This window comes from Numenius arquata, chromosome 19, assembly GCF_964106895.1.
Source record: "Numenius arquata chromosome 19, bNumArq3.hap1.1, whole genome shotgun sequence".
NCBI lineage: Eukaryota > Metazoa > Chordata > Aves > Charadriiformes > Scolopacidae > Numenius > Numenius arquata.
In genome coordinates, this window is record NC_133594.1 from 7,757,411 (window position 1) to 7,780,712 (window position 23,302).

At 40.5% G+C, this 23,302-nt stretch overlaps 1 protein-coding gene across 2 annotated transcripts in view; it reads right to left on the minus strand.

Moving 5' to 3' along the window:
- Positions 1–421: 421 nt before the first annotated feature.
- Positions 422–23,302, minus strand: part of TSC1 (TSC complex subunit 1) — a 28,191-nt gene continuing 5,310 nt past the window's right edge. The window contains exons 2-23 of one of the 2 annotated variants that reach the window (XM_074161423.1): positions 21,486–21,548; positions 20,197–20,372; positions 19,234–19,337; positions 18,431–18,583; positions 16,679–16,823; positions 15,492–15,646; positions 15,099–15,172; positions 13,466–13,644; positions 12,926–13,035; positions 12,572–12,695; positions 12,075–12,190; positions 11,698–11,770; positions 10,255–10,353; positions 9,584–10,154; positions 8,793–8,836; positions 8,001–8,167; positions 6,939–7,121; positions 6,443–6,553; positions 5,764–5,886; positions 4,557–4,744; positions 4,287–4,448; positions 422–3,508 (exon numbers count right to left, since the gene is read on the minus strand). In XM_074161423.1, coding sequence (XP_074017524.1) covers positions 3,022–3,508; positions 4,287–4,448; positions 4,557–4,744; positions 5,764–5,886; positions 6,443–6,553; positions 6,939–7,121; positions 8,001–8,167; positions 8,793–8,836; positions 9,584–10,154; positions 10,255–10,353; positions 11,698–11,770; positions 12,075–12,190; positions 12,572–12,695; positions 12,926–13,035; positions 13,466–13,644; positions 15,099–15,172; positions 15,492–15,646; positions 16,679–16,823; positions 18,431–18,583; positions 19,234–19,337; positions 20,197–20,302 — 3,474 coding nt within the window. In that variant the 5' untranslated portion in view covers positions 20,303–20,372; positions 21,486–21,548 and the 3' untranslated portion in view covers positions 422–3,021. Of the gene's footprint in view, positions 3,509–4,286; positions 4,449–4,556; positions 4,745–5,763; positions 5,887–6,442; positions 6,554–6,938; positions 7,122–8,000; positions 8,168–8,792; positions 8,837–9,583; positions 10,155–10,254; positions 10,354–11,697; positions 11,771–12,074; positions 12,191–12,571; positions 12,696–12,925; positions 13,036–13,465; positions 14,477–15,098; positions 15,173–15,491; positions 15,647–16,678; positions 16,824–18,430; positions 18,584–19,233; positions 19,338–20,196; positions 20,373–21,485; positions 21,549–23,302 lie in introns of those variants that run through there. The other variant, XM_074161424.1, reaches the window with a different exon arrangement.

Sequence of the window (23,302 nt, forward strand, 5' to 3'; positions counted from 1 at the left end):
GGAAAAGCAAGGAGATGGGACAGAGATAGGTGGCTGGATTCCGACAGCGTCCCCAGCTCTGCAAACAACAGCCTCTGACATTTTCAGCTATTAATTTGTCTAATCACTGGGTAGTCTCTAGACTACACGAACAACGCCATGCAGAAGGCTCCGCGGCAGATTTGCAGTACTGGATTCTTTGCAGGTAATTTATAGATTATTATCGGCATGTCGTCATTGAGCTTGTTTTTCACAGATGAAAAAAAGGCTTTGGCTCCATGCAGAAAAACAAGCTGCTAAAAAAGAACCCCATGCAAAAAGGGGCAGAACCACTTACCTGGCCTGCACAACGTGCATCTGAGAAGACACTTCAATACTCAACTTGTTTCTGCTTGTTCTGTCTCAGCACAGAAGTTGGCTTGTAGGGAATTTAACACAGAGTAGTGCAAAACAATACATTTTATTTGTTCACAGTTAAACACAAGCAACTGCCTTGACATTTTAGAACATTCTAATAAGGACAGCAAAACCTCCTTTTGGTTTAAGTTCTCTTTTAGCTTACGATTGTACCATTTCCTCGTATTTCATATTTATGGCATTTAATGTGGATTGTTTAACATGCTTACAAAGAGCGAGGCAGGGAACAGATTAACTTGACAAAGACAGCAATTTTAGATTTAACTAAAAGCAGTCAGTTAAAAAAAATCTGTTTCCACTTCACTGATGGGACCCCTTCAAACAAACTGCAAGTTAACTACATACAGCAGATCCATGATTTTCAGACTTACAAAAAAAATTGCAAAATTTGTTCCTCCATAATCTTTGTGGTCCATAAACAAACCTAAAGTGGTTTCCATTACTATCCCGGTGCTAAAATCCTTTTTAAAACAAGAAAAAAAAGCCACCTTATCAATGAGCTCGCGTTACCGCCAGGGCATTTTTTGTAACCGACAACAAAAACCGCCTCCTCAGAACAAGTGAAGTCATCGTAGAAGCAAGATACCTTTTGGGGCTCGGCAAAGCAGAAGGACGGGCTAATGACAACGGCATCCAACGGCCGAGCCAGCCCTTCACGGGCAACAACAAACCGTTCACTCCTGGGGCTGGGACCCAGTGGGGCAAGGGGCAGGAAACCTCCAAATCTTACCGAAACATACGCTACCACGTTTGCTACCACTAAGTCTTAGAAAGCCTATAGACATGTCGACAAAACCAGTCTGTTCACTTACAACCAACTCTCTATTTTCTATTCCATGCAGATTCAAGCTTTGACAAAACCACTGAAGTTCACCTTTACTTTCGGAGTTAGGACTGACCAACCGCAAGGACACTGAGAATAGTTTCGACAAGCAGAAATGTGTTTAGACCCTTGGTGTTACGGAAGAAGCAGAAAGGGGAGGAAAAGTACTGTCAAGTGCAAGTTAGCATATTGCCAGCCACTTCCACAGAGTCCTGTTCCTACTCGGGTTAAGAAGGGGTTTGAACTATAAGTGCAAGTGAACTTGGACTTGATTTATACGTGAGACGACTCTTAAACAGCAGCTGCCACCCACAGAATGTTTAAGAAAAGAGGCCACGTGTGATGCAGGGTAACTGTGAAGCCTGATATGTCTAAGTACGCCCGGACCCAGACATATCTAACATTTAAAAGAGGCACACGGCCTTCCCAACAGCGGGCTCCGTTCTGTCCTGAAGGAGATTGAGTCTGACCACCGACAAGCCCTGATCCCACAATCCTCCTTCACAGAAGGCTCATCATTGACTTAAAACATGATTGATGCAGAAAGGCTTCACGACAGAATTCCAATTCTCAGTTTGAGCAGGCTTCCTCCTCAGCCTTGTCTTCTGAGGAAAAGGGATGGAGGTGAAGGGGAGATACCTAGAGCCAAACTGACATTGCTGAGCTGAAAAATGTGCTGCAGTCTGAGCAGAACAGCACTCAAAGGAAAGCATATCCTATAAGTCAAGCCTGAAAACGTATCCCCAGGAAGAATGAAGCCAATTTCTTGGACTCAAAACACAGTGGTCTTGCTCAGACCGGGAACAAAGACCAGAACTATGAAGGAGGGTCAGGCAGCACAAGTATTTCCCCCATTAGAGAAACAACGCTCTTCTGCAAATCTTCATAAGCTTGCAATCCTACACACGTGTTCCGCATGCTTTCCCTACTTCAGTAAAGCTTCCTTTTCCCTCCTCTCCCACCCCAATTGCTTTCCCATAGGAACCAGTCTGAGGTCAGTACCAGTCTGTCAGGCAAACACTTAAAATACCAAAAAATCAGAAGCTAGTGTTTTATCAAGTCTTCAGCATATACGGTCTCTTCTGCATTACAAGCTCCGGTTCCTTATTAAGTTTCTGTTCAAACGCAACTTTCCAGGAAATGTTAAGGACAATATAAACAATGATCATGAATTAGGGTGAATTAATCGTTTTGCAGAGGTACACTGTTCTTTAAATGTTTAGGTATTCAGTCAGAGTCCAACTTAATGAAGACTGGGCTCTGAGGGGTGTGGGACAGTGGACAGGCAAAATAGAGACCTTTAGATGAACGCACTAGAAATTCTAGCGCTACTTCTTTCCAGGATGAAAGCAACCGAAGTCACCCGGACAGGCAGCACAATTAACTGCTCTAAATTGGAAGCTTGCAAGGAAATACAAAGCATTCAGAGTAGACTCACAAATGTTAATTTGGCCTCATATTGCACTCAAGTTCATAAACGCAGCCACTCAACTGGGGACAGGGAGAAAGGGAAAAAATACTTGCAAACGCTAACAGTTGTCCCTTCAAATTAGTACACGCTGCTAAGGACTGGATTTGAGAAAGAAGCAGGAGTTAGGCTGGGCATTTCAATTCCAGACCCAAAAAAATCCACTTCGCATTCATTCAGCAGCCTTTTTCCGTTTCTGGCCATCAATCCTGTTCCGCTGCATGAGCTAGCTGCTCAGACCAAAGAAACATAAAAGCTTTTAGTTAAACTTGCATTCACGCCTCCTGTTCTATGCCAAGAATATGAAAATAACACTGATTGACTATCTTCCTTTTTAACTGTGGTCATGATGAGTTTCATTGTAGTCCATGATATGAAGCTGTCCAACACTGCTCTCCTGGATCTTAGGCGAGAGGCTAAGGTTATCAGGGCTCGGAGGGGCCTTTGTCTCCATGTTCGGATCTTTACATAGTTCAGTCTTTAGAGCATCAGAAAGCCTGTTGATGGTTACACCCTCCTCATCACACTGGCTCTCGCTCTTGTTGCGAAATAATTCTCGTGCCTTCATTCCAAGGAAGCTCTTGGAGCTGGGGAGTGAACCTACAGTCAGTGGGACAGTAGTCGAGGGCTCCAGCAACACGGATGTCTCCCAGCGACTGCTGAATCTCTGGTGCTGGGGTTTTTCTGGGGTGGAGAGCTCGCTGCTGCTGCCCCCCTTACTGCTACTGCTACCTCGAGTGCTGGGAGGTTTGGTCTCTCCATTTCTACCAATTGTTTCTTCACTGTATCCCGGCACAGTATCTTCATTACCACAGTCCAGCCTGTTTTGGAAAGAGAGAGGATACAGTGTCAAGGAATCTGCAGCAACTGTTTACAGCTGAAGGAGAAATGCTGGCGAAGGCAGGTTACTTTGATTACTTTCCATTTCTGCCACTGCGCATCTGCTTTAACAGTTTTCCTGTCACCGTTTTGTAGCAAAGCAGAAGTGACAGAGGATAAAGAGAAAGGTGTCACACACTCAGCTTTGCAACATCCAGTGTTTTAAGTCCAAAACCGACAACAATTCTGAAGTAGAATGGAACTGGATCCTCATCAGTTCAGGTAGAAGAAGGTATCTGTACAGCGTCCTTGGATCTAGATCCTTCTTTGACCCAACCCAAGCACAGGTGATCGCCATAAATCTGCTGGCAGTGCAAGAAATTCTCCTGATGCTGCAGCAGAATTTGGTGTAGGAAAAAAGGTTCGAAATGAGGGAAAGTACAGGACTCCCTGGACACTTTAGGCACACATATGTAAAACAACTACTTCACAACAGTGTAACAATTTACAGATTAAAGAGATCGGTATAGGAGGCAAACCAGAGGTTTCTCTCAAACTTTTGAGTAACAATTCAGCTATCTGAAAAGACTTCACGAACACTTCCAGTTTTATCAATGACTCTAGTAACCTGGTCAGAGCCCTGAAATAGATTCAGTCTGCAAAAGGGGGAGGAACAGAAACATTTTGAGATGCTGCATCCAAGTGCTGGGAATTCCACAAGGCTATCAGCTTCCAAGGAGCAGATCATGAGTCCAGTGTATTTTACATCATCACCCTTACCTTTCTTCTGCTGCTTCAGCTGCTTCTGCTCTTTCCTCTTCAAGTTTTTTCAGGAGGCTGCTCTTCTCCAGCCGGCCAAACAGATCCAAGATCTCCAGCTCAAATGCCTGCGTGATTCTTTTCTGGGCCTTGTACCTACTTTCTACTGCTTGCAGCTGACCTCTGGAAAAGAAACCCAGAACCATCAGGATCAGTGTCTCCAGATTCTGCCACAACTGTGACAGTGCATCTGTCAACGCATGGTTAGAATTTTACATAGGAAGCTACTACCTTGCTTGGATTTTGACATCTTCCAGGTATTTCTTTTGCTCCAGGAAGAGGTGGTCCTTTTTAGCAAGCTGCGATTCCAGTTCAGCTATCCGTTTCTGGGAAGCATCAAGCCTTTGGCTTTGCTGTTGAACACACAATTTTGCTTTGTCCAGTTCTTTCCGAAAAGCAGCGTTCAACATATTAAACTCCTCGAAGGAAAGAACACAATGTTAAAGTATAATTTGTGCATTATTTTTATTAATATATAGACATGCTTCTGATGCTATAAACAGGCACATTTTTACGCAGGATGGAATAAAAGAAGCATTTCTAAAAACAGATATAGAAAACTGGATACTCTGAGGATGTACACTATTAAGTTACTGTGAAAATAACTATACATCACTGGAATTTATTAGCACATTAATGTTCCTTATGAAATGCCCTTTTCAGCAAAGCTAACTTGCCAGTTCTGCACCAGATTAGGATAAACAAAGTCAATTTTAAAACCATTTTTGCAACATGACCTTCATTAAATACCAGTAGAAGACACTTTTTTTTTTTTGTTGGCTTATTATCCACCTTCTTTAATTACTTGCTCTCACGCAGAAACAGTTATATTGTTGTGTAATTTACTTGCTCCTAATTAAAAAAAGGTTTCTTTGAAGTCAGGAAGTAAAACCATATGAACCACAGAAGTTTTAGTAAAGTTAATACTAACTCTTAACAGGAAAATGACTGAGTGGGAAGAGTAAGACTGCTTTTTTCAAAACAGCACATCACAAAACCTGGTAAAACCCTGGTTAAGATCTTTCTACAAATTCTAGCAGCGCTACCCTGCGTTACACATTTTCACAAATACAAGAGCCCCATGTTACTTTACCAGCAATAGTCTGCTGCCAATTACATTAAGAGCGCGGTAAAGTCTTGGTCTCTGGCAAGAAAAAATTGCTAAGAATTTACATCAAGTGACTAAAACTGACTTCAGGTGTGTCCTAACATCCCCTTCTTTGCTCTCAGGCACAGGGTACTGAAGAGATTCCATCGCAACACGGTGCACAAAAATATCTGAAGATTAAATATGAAATCCAATCCCTGAAAAATCAATTTCAAAATCAAGTATCCGTTAAGTTACGAAGCATTTCTTTCATTCTGAATGCAAGGCTGAGAATAGCCTGATGACAACCTCAAGCGCTGGCTTCCCAGAAAGCCTCCTCTGCAGCCATACCTTGGTAGTGTCTGTGTGCTTGTGCTGCAGCTGCTCCAGGTACAACTCATTGACCTCTCCTAGAACCAGAAGCTGTCTGTTCAAGAACTCCATCTGCTGTTGCACTGATTCGCTGTTGGAAAGCTTTAAAGAGAAATTGAACAGAATCAAATATTGGAATGAATAGTTCAGCAAAAGTCATAGTTGACAGGCACTGAGTTCACATAAAGATCGGAAACAAAGACAAGAATCCAATGCACCGTAGGTAATGACTGTTAAATAAAGTAGCTTTCATAAAGCTGGTGGCAGTCCATACAGACTGTCACCATATAGGCATTGCTTCCCTTAACACAACCATGTTTCCATTCATATGAGAAGTCCATTCAATTTCTGATATAAATGAGATCACTAAGACACCAAGATTTAGCAAAGCTTTAAAACAAGTTCATATTGCTCAGTCTGCAAATTCCTACTGTGGAAAAAGCAGCCAAAATGTGAAGTTTCAGAAGCCTTTGAACTAAGTTTAAAGTTTCTTCCCTGAAATAGGTTTCTCTCTGTTGTTTTCATGCAATTTATATCAGATTCAATGGAACGAAGCACAGGCATCTTTCAGAACAAGAAAAAGCACCTGACAAAAATTATCAGGAAAAAAATAAACAGAAAGACACAAAGGGACCCTGGGAACAGTGACTTTTCTTACCTTTTGAGAAACTTGACTAAGAAGCAATTCAGTGTTACACACCTTGTTGTTAGCCTTCTTTAATTCTAACCTCAGATCTGCAATCATATTCCGGCAGTCTTCCAGCTTGGTCTGATCAAATGAAAAAAAAACAAAACCAACCAACCCTCAGTCAGGGTTCTGAAACTTCAGTAAGGAGGATCAATGGCATATGGCTGGAGGGCCGTAACCCCCAGCACTGTAAATCAAATTGTACCGAGTACTTGTGAAAGTCCCAAAACCAACTAAGAAACTGCATTTTCCTACTTCCAAACTGAAGATGGGACAAAACAGAACTATAGAAGGATGACGACTAAGTTAGGCGTTTCCAATTATGCTCTTATTCTGAATTAGGACAATATTTATAATAGAGATATGTAACTTCCTCTCAGATATTTCATGCCATGTTATTAGGAAGGTTATTTTTACAACCACAGCAAGTAGATAACATAATTTCATTTGGTGCCATGCTTCATACCTGCAATTCCTGGCTCTGGTTGTAGAATTCCTCCCGGTCGTGTTGCAGCTGTCTGATCTGGCTGTGCAGCTGAGCCACTATATTTTCATGTTCGTCCTGAAACTGGTGGTACCTCGCCTGTTCCTTCTGCAGACTCAGTTTCAAGGCCTGGATTTCTTTTTCCTGTAGTTTCAGCTGATCTTTCTGTTAAAAACCCCATACAAAGCATCAGACACCTGCTTTATCAGTTAAAAACATCTGTCCTATGTCGCTAGCTAACAGCATGCAGGACTTTCCATAGATAGAACATTCTATATAGAGCATGTTTTTAAGGCTTTTAGGATTTGGTTCAGGTTTTGGCTGGAAAAAAGATTAAATTGTGATAGAGTGGGCAGGCTGAAGACTCTAAAGTCACATCCAAAGGCACAATGAGCAACAGCAGATTATTCCACTGCATCTCATGCTTTCAACAGGGACATGAGCTTCACAGCTGAAAAAAGTTGTTATTCCAAAAATCTAACTGGATGTCTATTTTTCACTCTTCTACTGAATTATCAAAAGGTGAAACTGTTGATGGAGTTAACTATAATATGGAGATACAGAATGAAACATGCTTAAATCTGTAATGAGACATCCTTCAGTGCTCTCATAACTTGAAATTTTGTCATAGTAAATACCTGTGGAAAAGAACATTGGAGTTTTCACCGTTTTTGCTATTACTCCTCAATCGAGGAGTGAAAGGGCAGCACCTCTTGAAATAACCCAGTAAGGTGTCTACCCAGGCATTAAGTAACCGCTCCCACTAACTGTGAAGCCTTTAACATTACCAAAGGTGAGTGCTGGCAGGGATCAAGCACGCAGGCACCCACTGATTCAGTTGCCTACAGTCAAACAGAAACTACTGGATCTAATAATCACGGTGCACCTAATTCGTCCACAAGTCACTCTGCAAACGCTGACTTTAATAAGGTGAGAAATGAGGCCTCTTTTTTGAGTGGTACTGGAAGATACTGGCCAAACCAATTAATACTTGTTCTAGCACCAGTGTGTTTAAATCTCTGCTAGAGCTGTATCCCTGCTCACCATGGCAGCATTATGTTCCTCCAGTGCTGTTGCTTTGATCACTTTTCGCAGGAGTCGACGGTTCCGAAGGGCATGTTGCTGTCTTTTGAAGCGCTCATACAGTAACTGGTTGTGCAGCAAAAGCAATTGGTTACGCAGGGTGTGAATCTCATCCGAAGGGGGAGAACCTGGATTGGAATCAGAAGGCAGAAGAGGTTACTGAGCTGTACCGTCCCCGTTCAACATATGGGAAATACTTTTTCAAATAAGGAAATTAGAGTTCTTTCAAATTACAACTTAAAAATCTGTCTGCTCCATTTGATCTCCAACACAAACTTAAAATTTTAAACATTTTTCCTAGAGCAACATGTATATGCTTCAAACGGATTGCTCCTTCTATTAAGAAAAAACACCCCACGCTCACCATCACCACAGAAGCCTAAAAGCCCAGAAATACGACACACATGAAGCAGCAAGAAAAACAATCATTGGTTTCAGATTCAAGTAGTATTTCAAATGTGGAAGGTTCTGTTAGATGTTCAGCATCACTCAGCAGGCCAGCAGAGCTTAAATGGTCAAAAGTAGAAGTGTCTAGAACTGTGGGGAAAGTAGCTTTCACTTTTCAAAGATGAAAAAAAAGCAGCTCATCTCACTGGAACACAGATGTCTAAGCAGATAAACCATGACTTAATGGAGGACACCTTTTTTTTTTTTTTTCACTAACATGGCAGAAAAAAAAATACGCAGGTCATTGTTTAAGCAAGTCTAATAATAGAGGAACAGATTGCCAAGACACATGAGAAACTTCCTCACCTCCAAAGTGAGTCCAGTCAGCAGATTTGCTTGGCAGAGACAATCTGAAAAATGAAAATGCAGCACTAAATAGTAAGTTTAAATATGCAAACACCCTGCAAGTCACTTATAAATGGAATTCCCACCTCAAAAGAGCTTACAGCCTAATAAAAGTACAATTATGGTCAGTGGGTATGAAGAGAATAAGGAGGAACCGTGCAAGCAGCTGGTTGCAAAGGCAGATGATGGAGGGCATCATTTCTTGGAAGTTAGAGAAAAATTCTCATAGGCATAGAAAACAGCATAAGGACAAAGCAGAATATAGCGTAAAAAGATGAAAAAAAAGGAATACAGCAGATACACCTAAACCTTTGTCTGGTTCTCCAGTTCTTAGCTTCTTATATATTAGAAAGAGGAAAGTGTCAATCTCCCCTTGGCCTCTACATTTGCTTTTGACTGTCCTGTGTGGGACTTAAACCTGGTAACGTAAACAAATCTCACTAACAGTGGTACCAAACCCACACTTGCAGCACAGCCACCAGCCCTGCTTCTTCGTCCCAAGCTCTGCCAGCAAAGACAGTAACCAGTAAAAGTCACAGTCCCTTTTTTTATATCAAAGCAACCATGTTACCACTGCAAATATCAAAATCCTCCACCCAGAACCCCTAGCTCAGTAACAGCAACGTTTCACGGAACACAGTTTCATTGCACATTTCCAGACAGGGCTGCTTTTCAGGCGCAGCTACTGAAGAGAAGCCAACACAAAAAGGAGTCACAGGAAAGTATGCAAAGTAAGATCTTCAGTCACCTACTTGTTCAGCTCCTTAGTGTGTGCATCCGCTCCTTGCTGTATCAGTCTGTCCAGTACTTCCACAGGAGAAGTAGAGGACATGCAGTCATCATCCTGGGTTCCCTTGGCTTTCTTTAGCAGCTCCTCAGTCTTCTTGCCAACAAAGAGGTAGGCAGTCTTTGGTAACGCAACCTCAAAGAGGTGCTCATACAAGGGAGGCTGCCCACTCCCAAACACTACTCTTCTTTGTGCTGGTACTTTGCAAGGGCTGGGAGTGAGAATACTCATCTCCCCAGAGGTTCCTTCCCTGTTACCAGCAGGGCTTTCACCAGAGCCTCCACAGGGCTTGTCTATGGGAGTAAATGTTTGTTTGGGTGTTTCCCGCGCACTCTCAGGCCCAGGCTTGTCCAGAGAAGATGTTAAAGGCTCAGAGGTCTGACTGTGTCCCTGAACGCTAGAGACTACTGAATGGGTCTTCTTTTGAGAGCCTGACAGACTTTCATTTGTGCGGTAAAACGGAGAGTCAAATCCTCCTCTAGGCACCATGTGTTCAGCATCAGTTGTGATCTCGGAGATCTCTTTAGATATTGCATCTGAGAAGGATGGGAGGGGGGAAGCGTAATTACGTATCTTGTATTTTGACATTATAAACATTTCCTTAGCTAAGATTTATGTAAGGGTCACAGAAATTACCTTCCTCTCTGTCCTTTTCAGCACTATCTTCAAAAGACAAACCACCTAAAAACTCTGGAAGATCACTTAGGGTTACTGAACTTTTACTACCAGGTGTGTCTGAAGAAAAGAAAAGAAAAAGAAGTTAGTTGTACGGATGCTGTTTTCTCCAGCCTTAACACAGCACAAACCAGAAGTCTTTTACTGCTGCAAGGTCCTTGGAGTAAGCTTGTCCCTCTTTCAGATGCTTCCTCAAAGGAGGAAGCTCCCTGACTTCTGTTCCATTCCATGTGAAAATCAGTTCAGAGATCAGTCACTGGTCTGTCCTGATCCCAAAATGTCATTTTGTAAACTTAACATTTGCTATTGCACAAGTGTAGACGATCGCCTCTATGAATAAGGATGTGCTGTTTGCAATTTAATCCATTAATTAAATAAAAAAAAGAAAGAGGCTTAAGAGTAGAGTGACTCCTGTACTTTCACATTAGCATTAAACTCCCCTTTAGCTTCTGATCTGGCTACACAAGGACCCCAACTGACAGCACACAAACTGGACAATATGAGACCACTGATCAAAACTTTGAGATAGCTACCAGGGAGATGCACATAAAGCACGGAGGATGAAAACCTCATGCTCGCAGCTCACAGATTAGGAACCCAGTGAAAAAATCTAGCCTCTTCTTAACTTGTAATTCAGAAAGCTCTGATTCCAGTGTTGGTGGTACACAACCTCATCAAGGAAGACCAGCCTTTAAATTTCACCATCATCTCCACTTTGAGGATGGTAAAGATTCATCATAGAAGTCTCAATACAGTGCCAAAATCCCTACCTACAACTGGTCACAGATGTAGATGACAGAGAATGGAAAATGGAATCTAGATTTACCTATTAGAAGCTGAGCTCCTCAACCATCCACTGCTGATTTCAATATTCCACAGGAGTTTAAAAAAAGGTTCAAGTACAGCAATATAATTGTAGATAGAAAACAAAGTTTTTCCAAGAGCCTTTAAAAGGGACCATCATATCTATCCTTATGTGCAGCCTTACAGTTTGATCCAGACACGTGACACAAAACTTGTCCAAGTAAGACTTCATATACAACTTGCTGCTTCTAATAAAAAAATTCACCCTCAAAGAATCAGCTTTTTTAAAAAAAAACATCCTTTTTCAGCCTTCAGTGTAGATCTGTGTATTTAAACATGCATAAGTATGCATGAGGGCCAGTTAAAAAATTCTGCAAGCTATTTCCGAAGGTGAATAAATAAAAACAAAATCAAAAGCATCACAGGAAGATTTTAAGTTGAATCACAGGTTAAAGCAGGATCCTGGAACTATGAAGAACTCAGAAAAAAAAAAGAAAGAAAAACCTGTGGAAAAGTGTTTGGCAATTGGAACATCTGTCAATATAAACAGGATTTATTTACAATAGGTTATGGTAATGGGGATATGAAAACGGAGTTTACCCAATGATTTATCGCTGTTTATGACATTTTGCTGTCGGTAGAGTAAAGGCCTCCCATGATCTTGTTTGTCCTCCTGAAAAAAAACAAATCAAAACCCAAAATAAACTCTTCACATCACATATTTGTTGTAAACGAACCTCTTGGACAGTTTCATAGAAAGGAAATTCCTGCAAATAGATGGCTTAAACAGCAAACTAGTGTAAGTCTTAAAATGGCAACAGGTGTCTAAGCTTAGAAGAAAATGAGGTTTTGCAATGAAATGCAACATTTTTTGTAAATGAGTTACTCTGATTTTTCTTTCTCAGTTACAGTCACTGCATGTATGACAAGTCAATGAAAAAAAACCCTCAGATTTGTTTGGCAGAACTTTGTTATACCTTTTTAGGAGGCGTGGCAGCAGCTGAAGGGAGTGAAACATGCACGAAGTCATCTGAAGTACAGGGTGGAGGAGGAGATGTGGCTGGCGTTCCCAGAGGTGTTCCTTTCCCCCCTGCTGAAAAGGAGGAGCAACACTTTTCTCAGCAAGGCTGCTACTTGCTCAATTCAGCTGAATATCAAATGTGAAGAATTACATGTTTGAACACTATCTCAACCATTTACTTCTTAAATCTCTTTCAACTATTTACCAAGATAAAGGTGCACAGTTTCCAAAAGGCCTGTTTCAGACTTTGGCACTTAATTCACTGGAACTTATTTCTTATCTCAGTGTTTGCACTAGTGCTGCACTGGATCACCAGGTACTCAGTTCACAGAAATAATGACTTAAGCCTATCAAATGGCATGGTGTGGCATTCCCATTTAAGAAGCAAAATTTACAGCCAGAATTTCTATTACAATAAACCTTGAAGGTCTAATTCCAAAATGCAGCACGTACCAGATGTGCCAAAAGCTTTGCTGTAAGGTTGCGATGCAGACTGGGATGACTCCGATGGGACAATTCCAGGGGAGGTTGGTGGAGTGGTCATACCACAAACTGCAGAAGGACTCCAGATGGTAACCTATGGAAGAACAATGAACACAAATCAGCGAAGCTCAGAAAAGGTACATGTGAAGCATCTGTATCCAGGGTCTGACACAGGAAATCAGAGCGATATTGAATCTGAAATGTATGCTAAGTTCTGAAGAATTCACATACTTCTCAGAAACATGAATTTTTTAGACTGTCACGAGAAACTATAAACAAAGTACAAAGAATACAAAGCATGCTGCGCTTTATCTCCTGCTTTACCTGCTGTGGCTCAGCTGATGGCTGTATTGACTGGGGGCTCAGAATCTGAGGTAGCTGCCCTGGCATTTGTGATAGTGTTAGCCGAGGAGTGGAATATGGGGTAGAAGTCCCTGAAAGTTAAAAAAAAAAAAAAAATTTACAAGTATCCTACACATCAAATACAAATCAATGATTCTTCTGGCCAGTACTTAAAGACTTTCAAACAAAACATTTCAAATTCATTCAGTATACGCAGTTGTAGCTAGCAAACAAGAGACTCTTCTTCCAGCTAAGAAAATATCTACTGAATATTTAATTTTTTGGTTGGTTTGTTGTTTTGGGGCAGGAACGAGGCAGTGGAAAGGCAACTTTGCCAATATTCTGTATGCCTGCATGACCAGAGCACCTATCTATCTATTTGGTGTTTTTTTAAATGATGGTTTATTTTCTGGTGCCTCGGAATTGGATGTTAAGTGGGATAAATTAGTAAGATGTCTTTTTGCTATAAGGCCAATTTTCCTCCAGGAATTGGGTATTTGTTAGCCGTCAGGCAGGTCTTACCATAGCTGCTCTGTGTGTCAATGTAATAGCTGGCACTGGGGTCAGTTTGATGATGTTTTAAGCTTGTGCCGAGTTTCCGAGACACAGAGTAATAGCCATCTTCATACGAGGCTTCTGCAGGGTCCAGGGAGATTTTGGCACATTCTATCACAACATCATGAGTTTCTAGTCTTTTCCACCTGCAGACAGTTTTTGGATCCAAAAGAGTAAGTTAGTCAATTATTGTTACAAACAAGAGTTCCTGGAGATTTGAGGAACTGGGTTGTAGGATGGCTCATTTGTTCCAGACAGCTTTGCACGCTCCAGCCCAAGCTGGAACAAGGCACCACACAGAAATTGCAACCAGATGACTTGTAAGAGGGGGTCTCAAAGAGGAGACAAACAGCTTTGACACAGAGATCCATAAAGGTCTGCCATGGAGCACTCTGGAAAGGAGGAACAGCATACGAAGACTTGGTTGATCCTGAGCTTCAGCAGCTGTAGAAATCAGCTCAACTAGACTCAGATGTTGGTAGTCAAAATTTAGACATGCCAGCAGCGAGGAAACCATATATTATTTAAGCAAACGCCATCTGCAATGCCAGTTTCAGGTCTGTGTTTTTCCTCCCAAGTTTTGGGAATGTTTTTTCTTATTACTACCTCCTTCCTTCTGAAAACATTTTCTCACTAAATTAAGCAGCCAGATTACGTCTGCCCAGTATTTCAGGGGATGGAAGTTCACTGGAAAGAAGAGAAAGCACATAAGGCTGCCTATTAAAGGCTGGGTTGCTTTTGAATGTAAAATATTATGTGCAATATACTCAGTCAGAAGGCTTCAACTAGTAGTTTTGGGCCAATTGTACTCCTTAGTGGTGCCACCCTGCCCCCTGCCTGGGAGAAGCCTGCAAAATTGAGCATTGTGATATTCAATAGGATCCCATTTAGTAGTGTTTTCCTAGTGGCTCTGAAAAGCAGGGCAAGAGCACTACTGTGCAGCAACAAGAGTCAATTTCTCCTCTTCAGTGGCTGGGCCTGTGGAGACAAGAGAAAAGCAGCAAGTGGTGCTGCTGCAGGCAAATGAGCCTATTTCTAAAGAAAACTAATACAGCTGATAACGTTAAGACATACCTGTTAAAAGAATTGATCTGTTAACTGAACCAATATCTAGGTACCAAAACAAGACACACTGAAGCCATTTTAAACACTTAAATCCCACCAAGTACTTCAACAAACAAAAAAAAAAAACATGACCCAAACCTTAAGCCAATGAAGCAGTTCAGTGGTGGTTTCTCTTTATTCATTATAAGCAAATTCTTTTAGAGCTTTATGAGGATGTCTTAATTTTTTTATTTAATGTTCAAACAAAGTCAACTGTTAAGTAGAAGACAGATTCTATCCCAGACATAAAACGAATTTAGAACCCCAACACTGTTGTTATTGGTCTTTTACAACAGTTTTTATTTATTCATCCAGCTGTAAGGTTGGATGAAGACAGACTACATTTTTACCTGGTGTACCTAAGAATATGGGTGGCAAAACACCACTGGCACACACTGTTGCTGACAGAAAAGGCTTTACCGAAAGCCTTCTGAAATAACCCCGCTAAAAGCTTCTCATTTATAGCCTTTCCTAATAGCAGAGTGAACATATATACCTTCGTGGGTCCAGTTCATGGTCCTTAGATCCAGTCACTAATTCTGGATGAATTCGCACATGTTCCATCATTGGCTGGATGAGCAAGAAGAAGTATGTGTCATCAGTATAACATCTTTTGATTGCATTAAACTACACAAAGCTGATGAGCAACCTCCTGATTCCAATAGTTCACAATGTTACATTTAACAGGTAAAGCTAACACATCATTACAGCTTCAAGAGATGATCTTGCTCCCAACTGAGGTTTCAGTCCTCCAATAGCCTGGTTTTTATTCCATTTTGTTGAGCAGCCCTCAGTTAAATCAATGTCGTGTATTAAATGGGCAAATACCTGCCTTTATACAGCTATGTATTCCTTGTCTCAGATAATACAGAGATAAGCAGCATTTTACCTTGACTACCTCTTCAAAGGTCTCCAAGTTTTCCTTCATACTGTAGTGAGAACGCAGAAAGGAGACAAAATTGCAAGGATACATTCCATAAAGACGATGAAAGAGAGCATAAACACTGGCATGAAGATGGACAAGATAAATCTCTGCCACGTGACCTGGAAAAAGTAGAATCTTTTTCATTACATTGGAGAAAAGAACAAAACTTCTAAGAACGCAAGCAAAATACTTTTCAATTTGAAAGGTTAAATGGAGAGGTCTTCCGAGATACAAATAGTCCCTAGCAAACTGTGAACTCTTCTGAGAGCATAGGTAACACTTACTCATCAGCTCACAGTAAAACCAAAAATTATGATATGGACCATTAATTCCAAGCAGTATCCTGACATTCTCAAAGCACAGCATTTTTTATTCACGTTAAAACTTGAAACTCCTCTAGACAGTGAGCCAGAGTTTGCAAGACTGACTGAATGATTAAAAAAAAGACTAAGGTTTGCTTCGCTTCAAAGGTAAGAACTAAAAGCTTGTATCCACAATAAGCAATCGCAACAGACTTGAGTCTTACTGGCCATCTTCTAAGTCCCAACCCTACTTCCAGTGCAAAATGGCTCTAAATAGCATTTCTGTGTGCTTAACACAGCATTTGTTCATACAGCCATAAGACACATACATAGGTAATGCTCGCGTTAGATATCAGACGCCTTACAACAAATTCAGCAAAAACAATTCATCAGAACCAATGCTACAACTGAGATGACGAGTTTACCAACACTTTCATGACTACTGATAGTTGCACATTAAAAGAAACTCTTACATGTTGCTTGGTACCTCTCCCCATTCATACCTGGGAATCTCAAATATCTCCCTCAAATGTCAGCATTTTCCCTTCTCTACCCATTATGATCAATCTCTGCTTTTTGCTGACATCAGGGCAGCATTTCAGTCCAGTAAAACTTCATGTAGTAGCAGCACCACATGGAAGAATCTAATAAACTTCTACATTTTAAGCAAAGAAGCACTCCCTGATGCTATCAAAGAACAGAAGAGCTTGTGGGCTTAACACGTAATTTTCTGCATTTAAATAATCTCAGACTATTAAGAGTCGCAGAAAAGAATGTGCTCGCCAACTGCGTAAGAGTCACAAGGATACTACTAAACCATAACTGCATGCAACAAAGTTGAAATCTCACCTGGATTCTGCAAGCACCAGGCTGAGAGACGCCCAAAGATACCAAAGAAATCATGAAGGTACTGTTTGCCAGACTGAGGAATCATTGGCAACATGGTTATTAGCACTAGGACACCTGTGGTGAGTACTACTACATCTGTGTCAGTCTGCAAGAAGGGAAAAAACCTGCATTAGTCAGTTAAAAGTGCTGAACTTTAATTTTTCCAAGGATGAAGTGAACACCGAATCATCATCATGGAAAAAGTTCTCTACTTGGAAACAGTCCCTCTGAAACCTACCATAACTTAATGAACCAAGATTGCCTCTTTCACCCAGAACAACTCTAAGAAAAAAGATTTGGGATTCTTGCTCTTGCTCCTATTCTGCTGCTGCTGTTTTTCTGTCTAAAGACTTGACTTAGTTAAAAAGGGAACACACCATAGTTCCACAACTGAGTGTGAAGTATCTTATGTACCACCGTCCTTCGTTCCAGGGCTAAGAACACACACCATTCAGAGCCTAAGAAACTGCAAATCTGATCAGGGTATTCAAGGATGTTGGACAATTACCAACGTGAGGGTCAAAAGCTTTTCTATTAAACCTGGTTGACGACTCCAGCTGCTAAGTATTTCATAAAGCAGTAATTCAAACAATAACTAGAATCCCACGGTTTACACTGAGAGAAAGGGATGTGGCAGTAAAAATCTTTAGCTAGATGAAACAGTAATAAAGAATCAGATTTTAGGACAGGGGACAGAAAATTTTCAAACTCCTTCCCAGTGGGGTCCCTACTTGCTTCCCCAGCTTAACGAGCACTTTCCTTTCTAACTCCTCTGCCTTGTCAGGACAGGGGTGTAAACAGGACAGGTGTAAACAGCCTGTGGCCAGATGCCAGTGAGCTGGTCTTGCTACTTCCCAAAAGCCATGTGGGCTGATTGGTCATACTCAGTGTTAGGGATTTTATTTCCTCTGTGTAATCTACGGCCTCTATTCTCCGTCAGAAATAACCTTCCACAGCACATCTCACATCCATCCCTATCGCTCTGTCCACATCCCTAGCATTTCCACATCTCTCTTCTGCTCCCACCAGCTTTCCGACACATTTCACTCCTCTCACAATCAGACAAGACTCACACTGAAAAAGGATAACAGAACTCTTGTCAGTTAACACTCAAAACACTTTCCATTCTTTATTCACTGTTACAATACTGTACAGTATTATAACTGATAAATTTGCAGACAGGAAAAAAACAACAAAAAAAATGAAGCATGGGGAAACAGTCATCTCCTTATAATCCAACACATCTGTAGCTAAGAAGACGACTGCTAATTCCAAGGTAATGTCACCATGGAATAGTCTATTGCATGGCCCATCTACACTGCAAGTACAGTATTACCTTCCATGCACAAATTTCAGAATGCACCAACGGGAAGTTACTGTATTCCTCATTAAGTTCAAATTCAAGAGATCCATCAATTTAACTGACGGCCCTCTGTCTTTAACTTACTCTTAGAAAAGTTTTAGCAAACTTTCCTAACTCAAAGTTATACAGTGACAGCGGCTTTCAGAAACAAGACTGCAGTAATAACAGGATCAGCACAGAGTATTTAGTTGATGCAACTCCACTGTGGCTCGGTATTTTAATCAACATTTTACCTCGTCTCACAGCTTAACTAAATGGCATCAAAACAGAAAATAAATGCCTTGTAATGCAAGTATGTACATCTACATCAGGTGTACAAGTGTTACATGGACAACACTGACAGTTCTTACCTTGAGACATTTAAGTAATGAAAGTAGGAGAGGTGCTTGAGAAAGCTTATGTTTCCAAGATGGTTGTCGTCTTATCACATGTCCCAGCAGAGAGAGAGTGGGTAAACGGGTAGCAGCTTTGCCCATATATTCATTAATTTTGTCCAGTAAATGCTGACAGAAGATTTTGCAGAGAGTAGTAGAAAAAGGTATTTATATTTAACTGGTATATATTCTTTTTACTGATCTATATTCAGCAGTTTGTCATTGTCAATTATGGAAATTATAGGCATTTTGCAAACATACAGGATCCAAGAGCAAATAAAACCCAGCAATAAGTTTAAGTCTGCTAGTAGTGAAATGCAAACTATAAAATCTACAAGTAGTCACTGCACTTCAAAACATTCATCATAAATAAGTAATAAAAAAATGCGGTCAGCAGAAGTTGCAAAACAATCTGTAGTGCCATTCTCTCGATCTATTTAAAAATCCTCACTTGCTCTCAAAATACTCGATTTGTTTCAGGCTGACACATCCAGCATTGAACAAGCAGCAGCATTGCAAAGAGACAATATCAGTCCTCAGAACACTTTCATTTATAGAGGTTTTTTGCTAAACTGGATCACTTTAAGCAACCCAAAAACCAGAGACCTTTGAAGTTTTTTTTTTAAATTTAACTACTCTTACAACTGAGATACTACACCTCTACAACAAGGTAATTTATAACAGAACGGAAAAAACACAGTTCTAACAGATGCTATTTAAAGACTGCTTCAATACCAGACTAAAATCAGCCATACTTAAGATTTTTTTTTTTTTTTTACCTTGTCATGAGGCTCTTGCAGTGTGGACAGTATATGCAGTGCCTGCTGAGAATTGGTTTCCAAGTAATAGTCCACCAGGTTGTTCACAAGCATAGGGCCACGGTCTGTCCGTTTGAGTACAGCAAGAAAAAAAACCACAAACCCATACATACTCAATACACTAATAATCAGGCATTTGTTACAGGGACATTGGCACAACTTTTTAACAAGTATTACAATTTATAACATAAGCCAGTACTCAGTGTTTACCAGATCTTTAGGGACCTCTCAACTACGTTTTCTAGTCCCTAGCCATTCAAGCAATTGCATTTGGCTCAGGGAAAGTAACTAGTTTTTTTTAATAACTAACAATTATTGTCTAACCTTAAAAACCTAGAGGTAGCTGAGCTGCAACAGTATTTTATCCAGTATAGGTGAAGAGTTCAGGAATAACTTTACATTCTCTCCCTTCAGCAGGTAAAGGAGGATAAGTTCAGGGACAAGGACACTGACGGCGCTCTCACTCTCTGTAGAGGCTCTATCAGCATAAGCAATGCCTTAACAGCAGCAATCACTTTTTCAAGAAAGTCTGGGTCTGCTTTTCTGTTCGGAGTTGTTGTCTGTTATTTAAATGAACAAAATCCCAATAGTTCCCATAATGTGGATGACACCAAATTCTTTCTAGATACACTTGACAAAGAAAGTTCCATCAACCCACAACTTGAGGTTATGCCCCAGGAAAAGCCACTCATTTTATAATGGCCTTTTAACAATTATATAACAGACCTTCCAAGAGACAGGCCATTAAGCAAAACGGACTGAAGAGAAGCCTCAATCCTTAAAGCAATTTCAAACCCAAATATCAAAAGTTCCTTTCAAGTTGCATTTGCAAAGACTGTGCTTGACAGAAAAAAAACCACATTATTCCACCTTTATTGGTGTAAAAGCAAAACCCGTCCTCGAATTACGTAAAAGGATACATACCACAAATGAGGTTATCTTTGAATGCAGCTGTTATATCTTCCAGGACACCCAGAATTGGAGAATCCAGCATTGAGAGGAGCTCACCAACACTTCCCTGCTGTGCCATGATGCACGTACTGACATGAATGTGGAGGTTAAAATTTCAGGAAGTTCCTCATTGGTGCCTCTCTACCAGACTAGGAGAGAAGAGAGAGCAGATAAATGAGCTTTCCTTTTTCCCTTTTCATCTTCAATCTCTCATCACTTCCCTATTTCTTTTCTTCCTATTTTTTTTTCCAAGTTTTACACTGAAAGGATTGCTAGATTTTGCACACCTGCAATAAAAGCTGTAAGAGAAAAGTTTACAAAGAAGCCACCAAGTCACGAGCAGCATTTTCTTCACCTTTTTTTGAAAGGCATTAATCTGTTTTGCAGAAGCCCTCAGCTAGCACACATAAACCGTCAGAGCATTTTGTTACTGTATTTTTTTAATTTGCTCTCCAGGTCAGTCAACTAAGACTAAAATTTTGAATGAAATGCACATAGCTCCCTGGAATCACTCCATTCTCGCTTTCCTACAGCAATTCCTCCTCAACCAACCTTTCAAGTCCTTTGCATTGTGGTCTACACTCTGGACAAAATATGCATCTCAAGATCTTTCTCCACTCCTGTGGCTACATTAGAAATTCACTGCCCTCGGCTTTGCATTATTGCATACTAATAGATTTCTGCTTTAACACTTGCAATGTGGCCAAGCTGCAGCTGTTCGGAAACTCAGGGTTACTACAGCTGCTGCTCCTCAGCCACCCTGTGCATACTAAACCACAAGCTCAGCAGCACAACACACCTTGTTTTCACATGTATAATTTGGGCATTATATATTAAAAACTCTGCAGTGCAAAAACTGTAGGGATTATTAAATGCATCAGCGTGCAGATAACATGACTGGTCAGCTTCACAGTACTAAGCAGGAGTAAATCTAAGCTGGTTTAGGCTTTTAAGATGGCTTCCTCCCATGTATCAGCAAAACAGAGATTCAGGCATCACATCTATCCATCCATCTACCTACCTAGCTATCAATCAATCACAAAATTAATCAGTTTTTCTTCATCCATAAGAATCCTATGCTGAACCTTCCCCAGCAGCAGAAAGAATCTGGCTTCGCATCACACCTAATTTTACTAGCAAGGGTTTCTTCTTTCCTCCTACTTCCAGCTAGCATACCTTTTTCACTTCCTCTACAGAAGGCAAAACTGACATGTACCAAGTTTACACAAAAGATTTTTTTACTGCATTTGTGGATACAACACCTGTTCTGTGGACCAGTCGAGCTTCTGTCTGCAATACTGTCAGCCACACACCTTTCATGATCGCTAATAAAGAAAAAGCACAAAGAGGTTAACAAAAGGCCTTATTTCTTTCTTATCAAACCTTGTATATTCAGCATTAATTTCTTTACTAAGATAGCAGTTATGTACCTCCTGTCTGAGGAAAGTCAGCCCTCAGTTTGAAAAGCACCAGAAGGTGTTGCACAGTTGCCCTTCCCAGAATTGTCCACAGGTTAAGCCATGCAATTGCCTCCAACTAGACGGCTTTCACAAGATTGTCATTCTGTACTGTGAACCTTCAAAAGCTGCTAGAGTTTTATTTATGCTAGGTAAAATATTACCAAATTCTTACCATAGAATAATTACTGTAATTGTCTTTAGATCCTAGTCAAAACATTGCTAGACATTAGCCAAGGACCATATATCATTTTAAATGTATCTATTTTAAATGATAATTCAGTAATTACTTTTTTGAAAACTTATGTTTAACAATGTTACTGAACAGCAGGAGTTAATGTGCCGGCCAGTAAACTTTGTCATTTGCAACATATCGCTCTGTAGTTGCAGAACTGCCCAAGGTCACTTTTATTAGAGCCACAAGACATCAGCTTACTTAATCTGGCACTGATTGCAAATTCAAAGGTGATAATACAGCACCACACTCACAACAGTCATTTCATTAGCAACAAACTTTCTTCAAGTGTTCCAGTAATCACAGCCCCCCCCCCCCAGTTTTCAGTGATCATAGCCGCATAGCTGAACAGTCCAAATAAAACTTCAGTTCAACTACAAGCAGCCAGCGGAGTCTGCTAACTGAAGGATTTCAAATTGAAATGCTATTTCTTTTCACAATCCATGCTGGCAAGGCCTTAAAAACTGCAGATTTAAAACTGGCTGGTATGTAAGCAAGACTTTCAACTAAAGATAATAAAATAGAAACTTGGGGTGGGGAAAAAGAGCTGCTTTTTACTCAAACACAGAATCGATCTCTCAAAAAGATTAGAGCTGGGATTTGTTGTGCTTTGGGGTTCTGTTTTTTGGGGGTTTGTTTGTTTATTTTAACTTTACATTGTGCAGACTTTGAAGCTTCAACTTCGTCCTCAAAGAGCTTGCTGTTTAGAAGGCAAGCAATGTTGAAAAAGTGACACCATCCTTTCAAAAAGTTTAAAGCCACTCATCCATGCAACCTAAGGAGTCAACCTTCCACTTTGTTACTCGTTTTCTGGAGCCAACTGCTTTTTCATTTTCTGGTAACTGCTGTAATATTTAATTTACTAAATTACAGTTATACTGAGATACCCAGAATGCATGCAGAAATATACATGGGGAAATAGTTTACTACAAATAATCTATTCCTTTGTTTCTGAGAACACTATCTTTGAGACCGTAAAGGGCCTGCTAACAGAGGTGCCTCAATTTCTATCAAGATACAGGCTCATTTATGGTTAAGCAATAGATTCACCAACTTCCTAAGCAACATGAATTGGTTGTTTAAAGTCTTGTTAACAAAAGAGATGCATGACCACACCCCCAAAGCAGCTGCAAGCAAAACCTGTTTTGAGAATTAAAGCAGCATAAACACTAGTCTCTGCTTTTTTCTTACCCCATAAAGACCTTGTCAAGTCTCTTGTCTTTGATTCCCTGCCCCTGACCAGAGTGAAAAGAATGCTTTTATTTCTTATTTTCCTCTAGTAATACTATTATACTTGGACCAGATCTTCATCACACCAGTAAAAACCTCAACAGCAGGTTTCTCTCATTCTGGTATTACCAGGAGAAAAACTATAGCATGGTGAAAT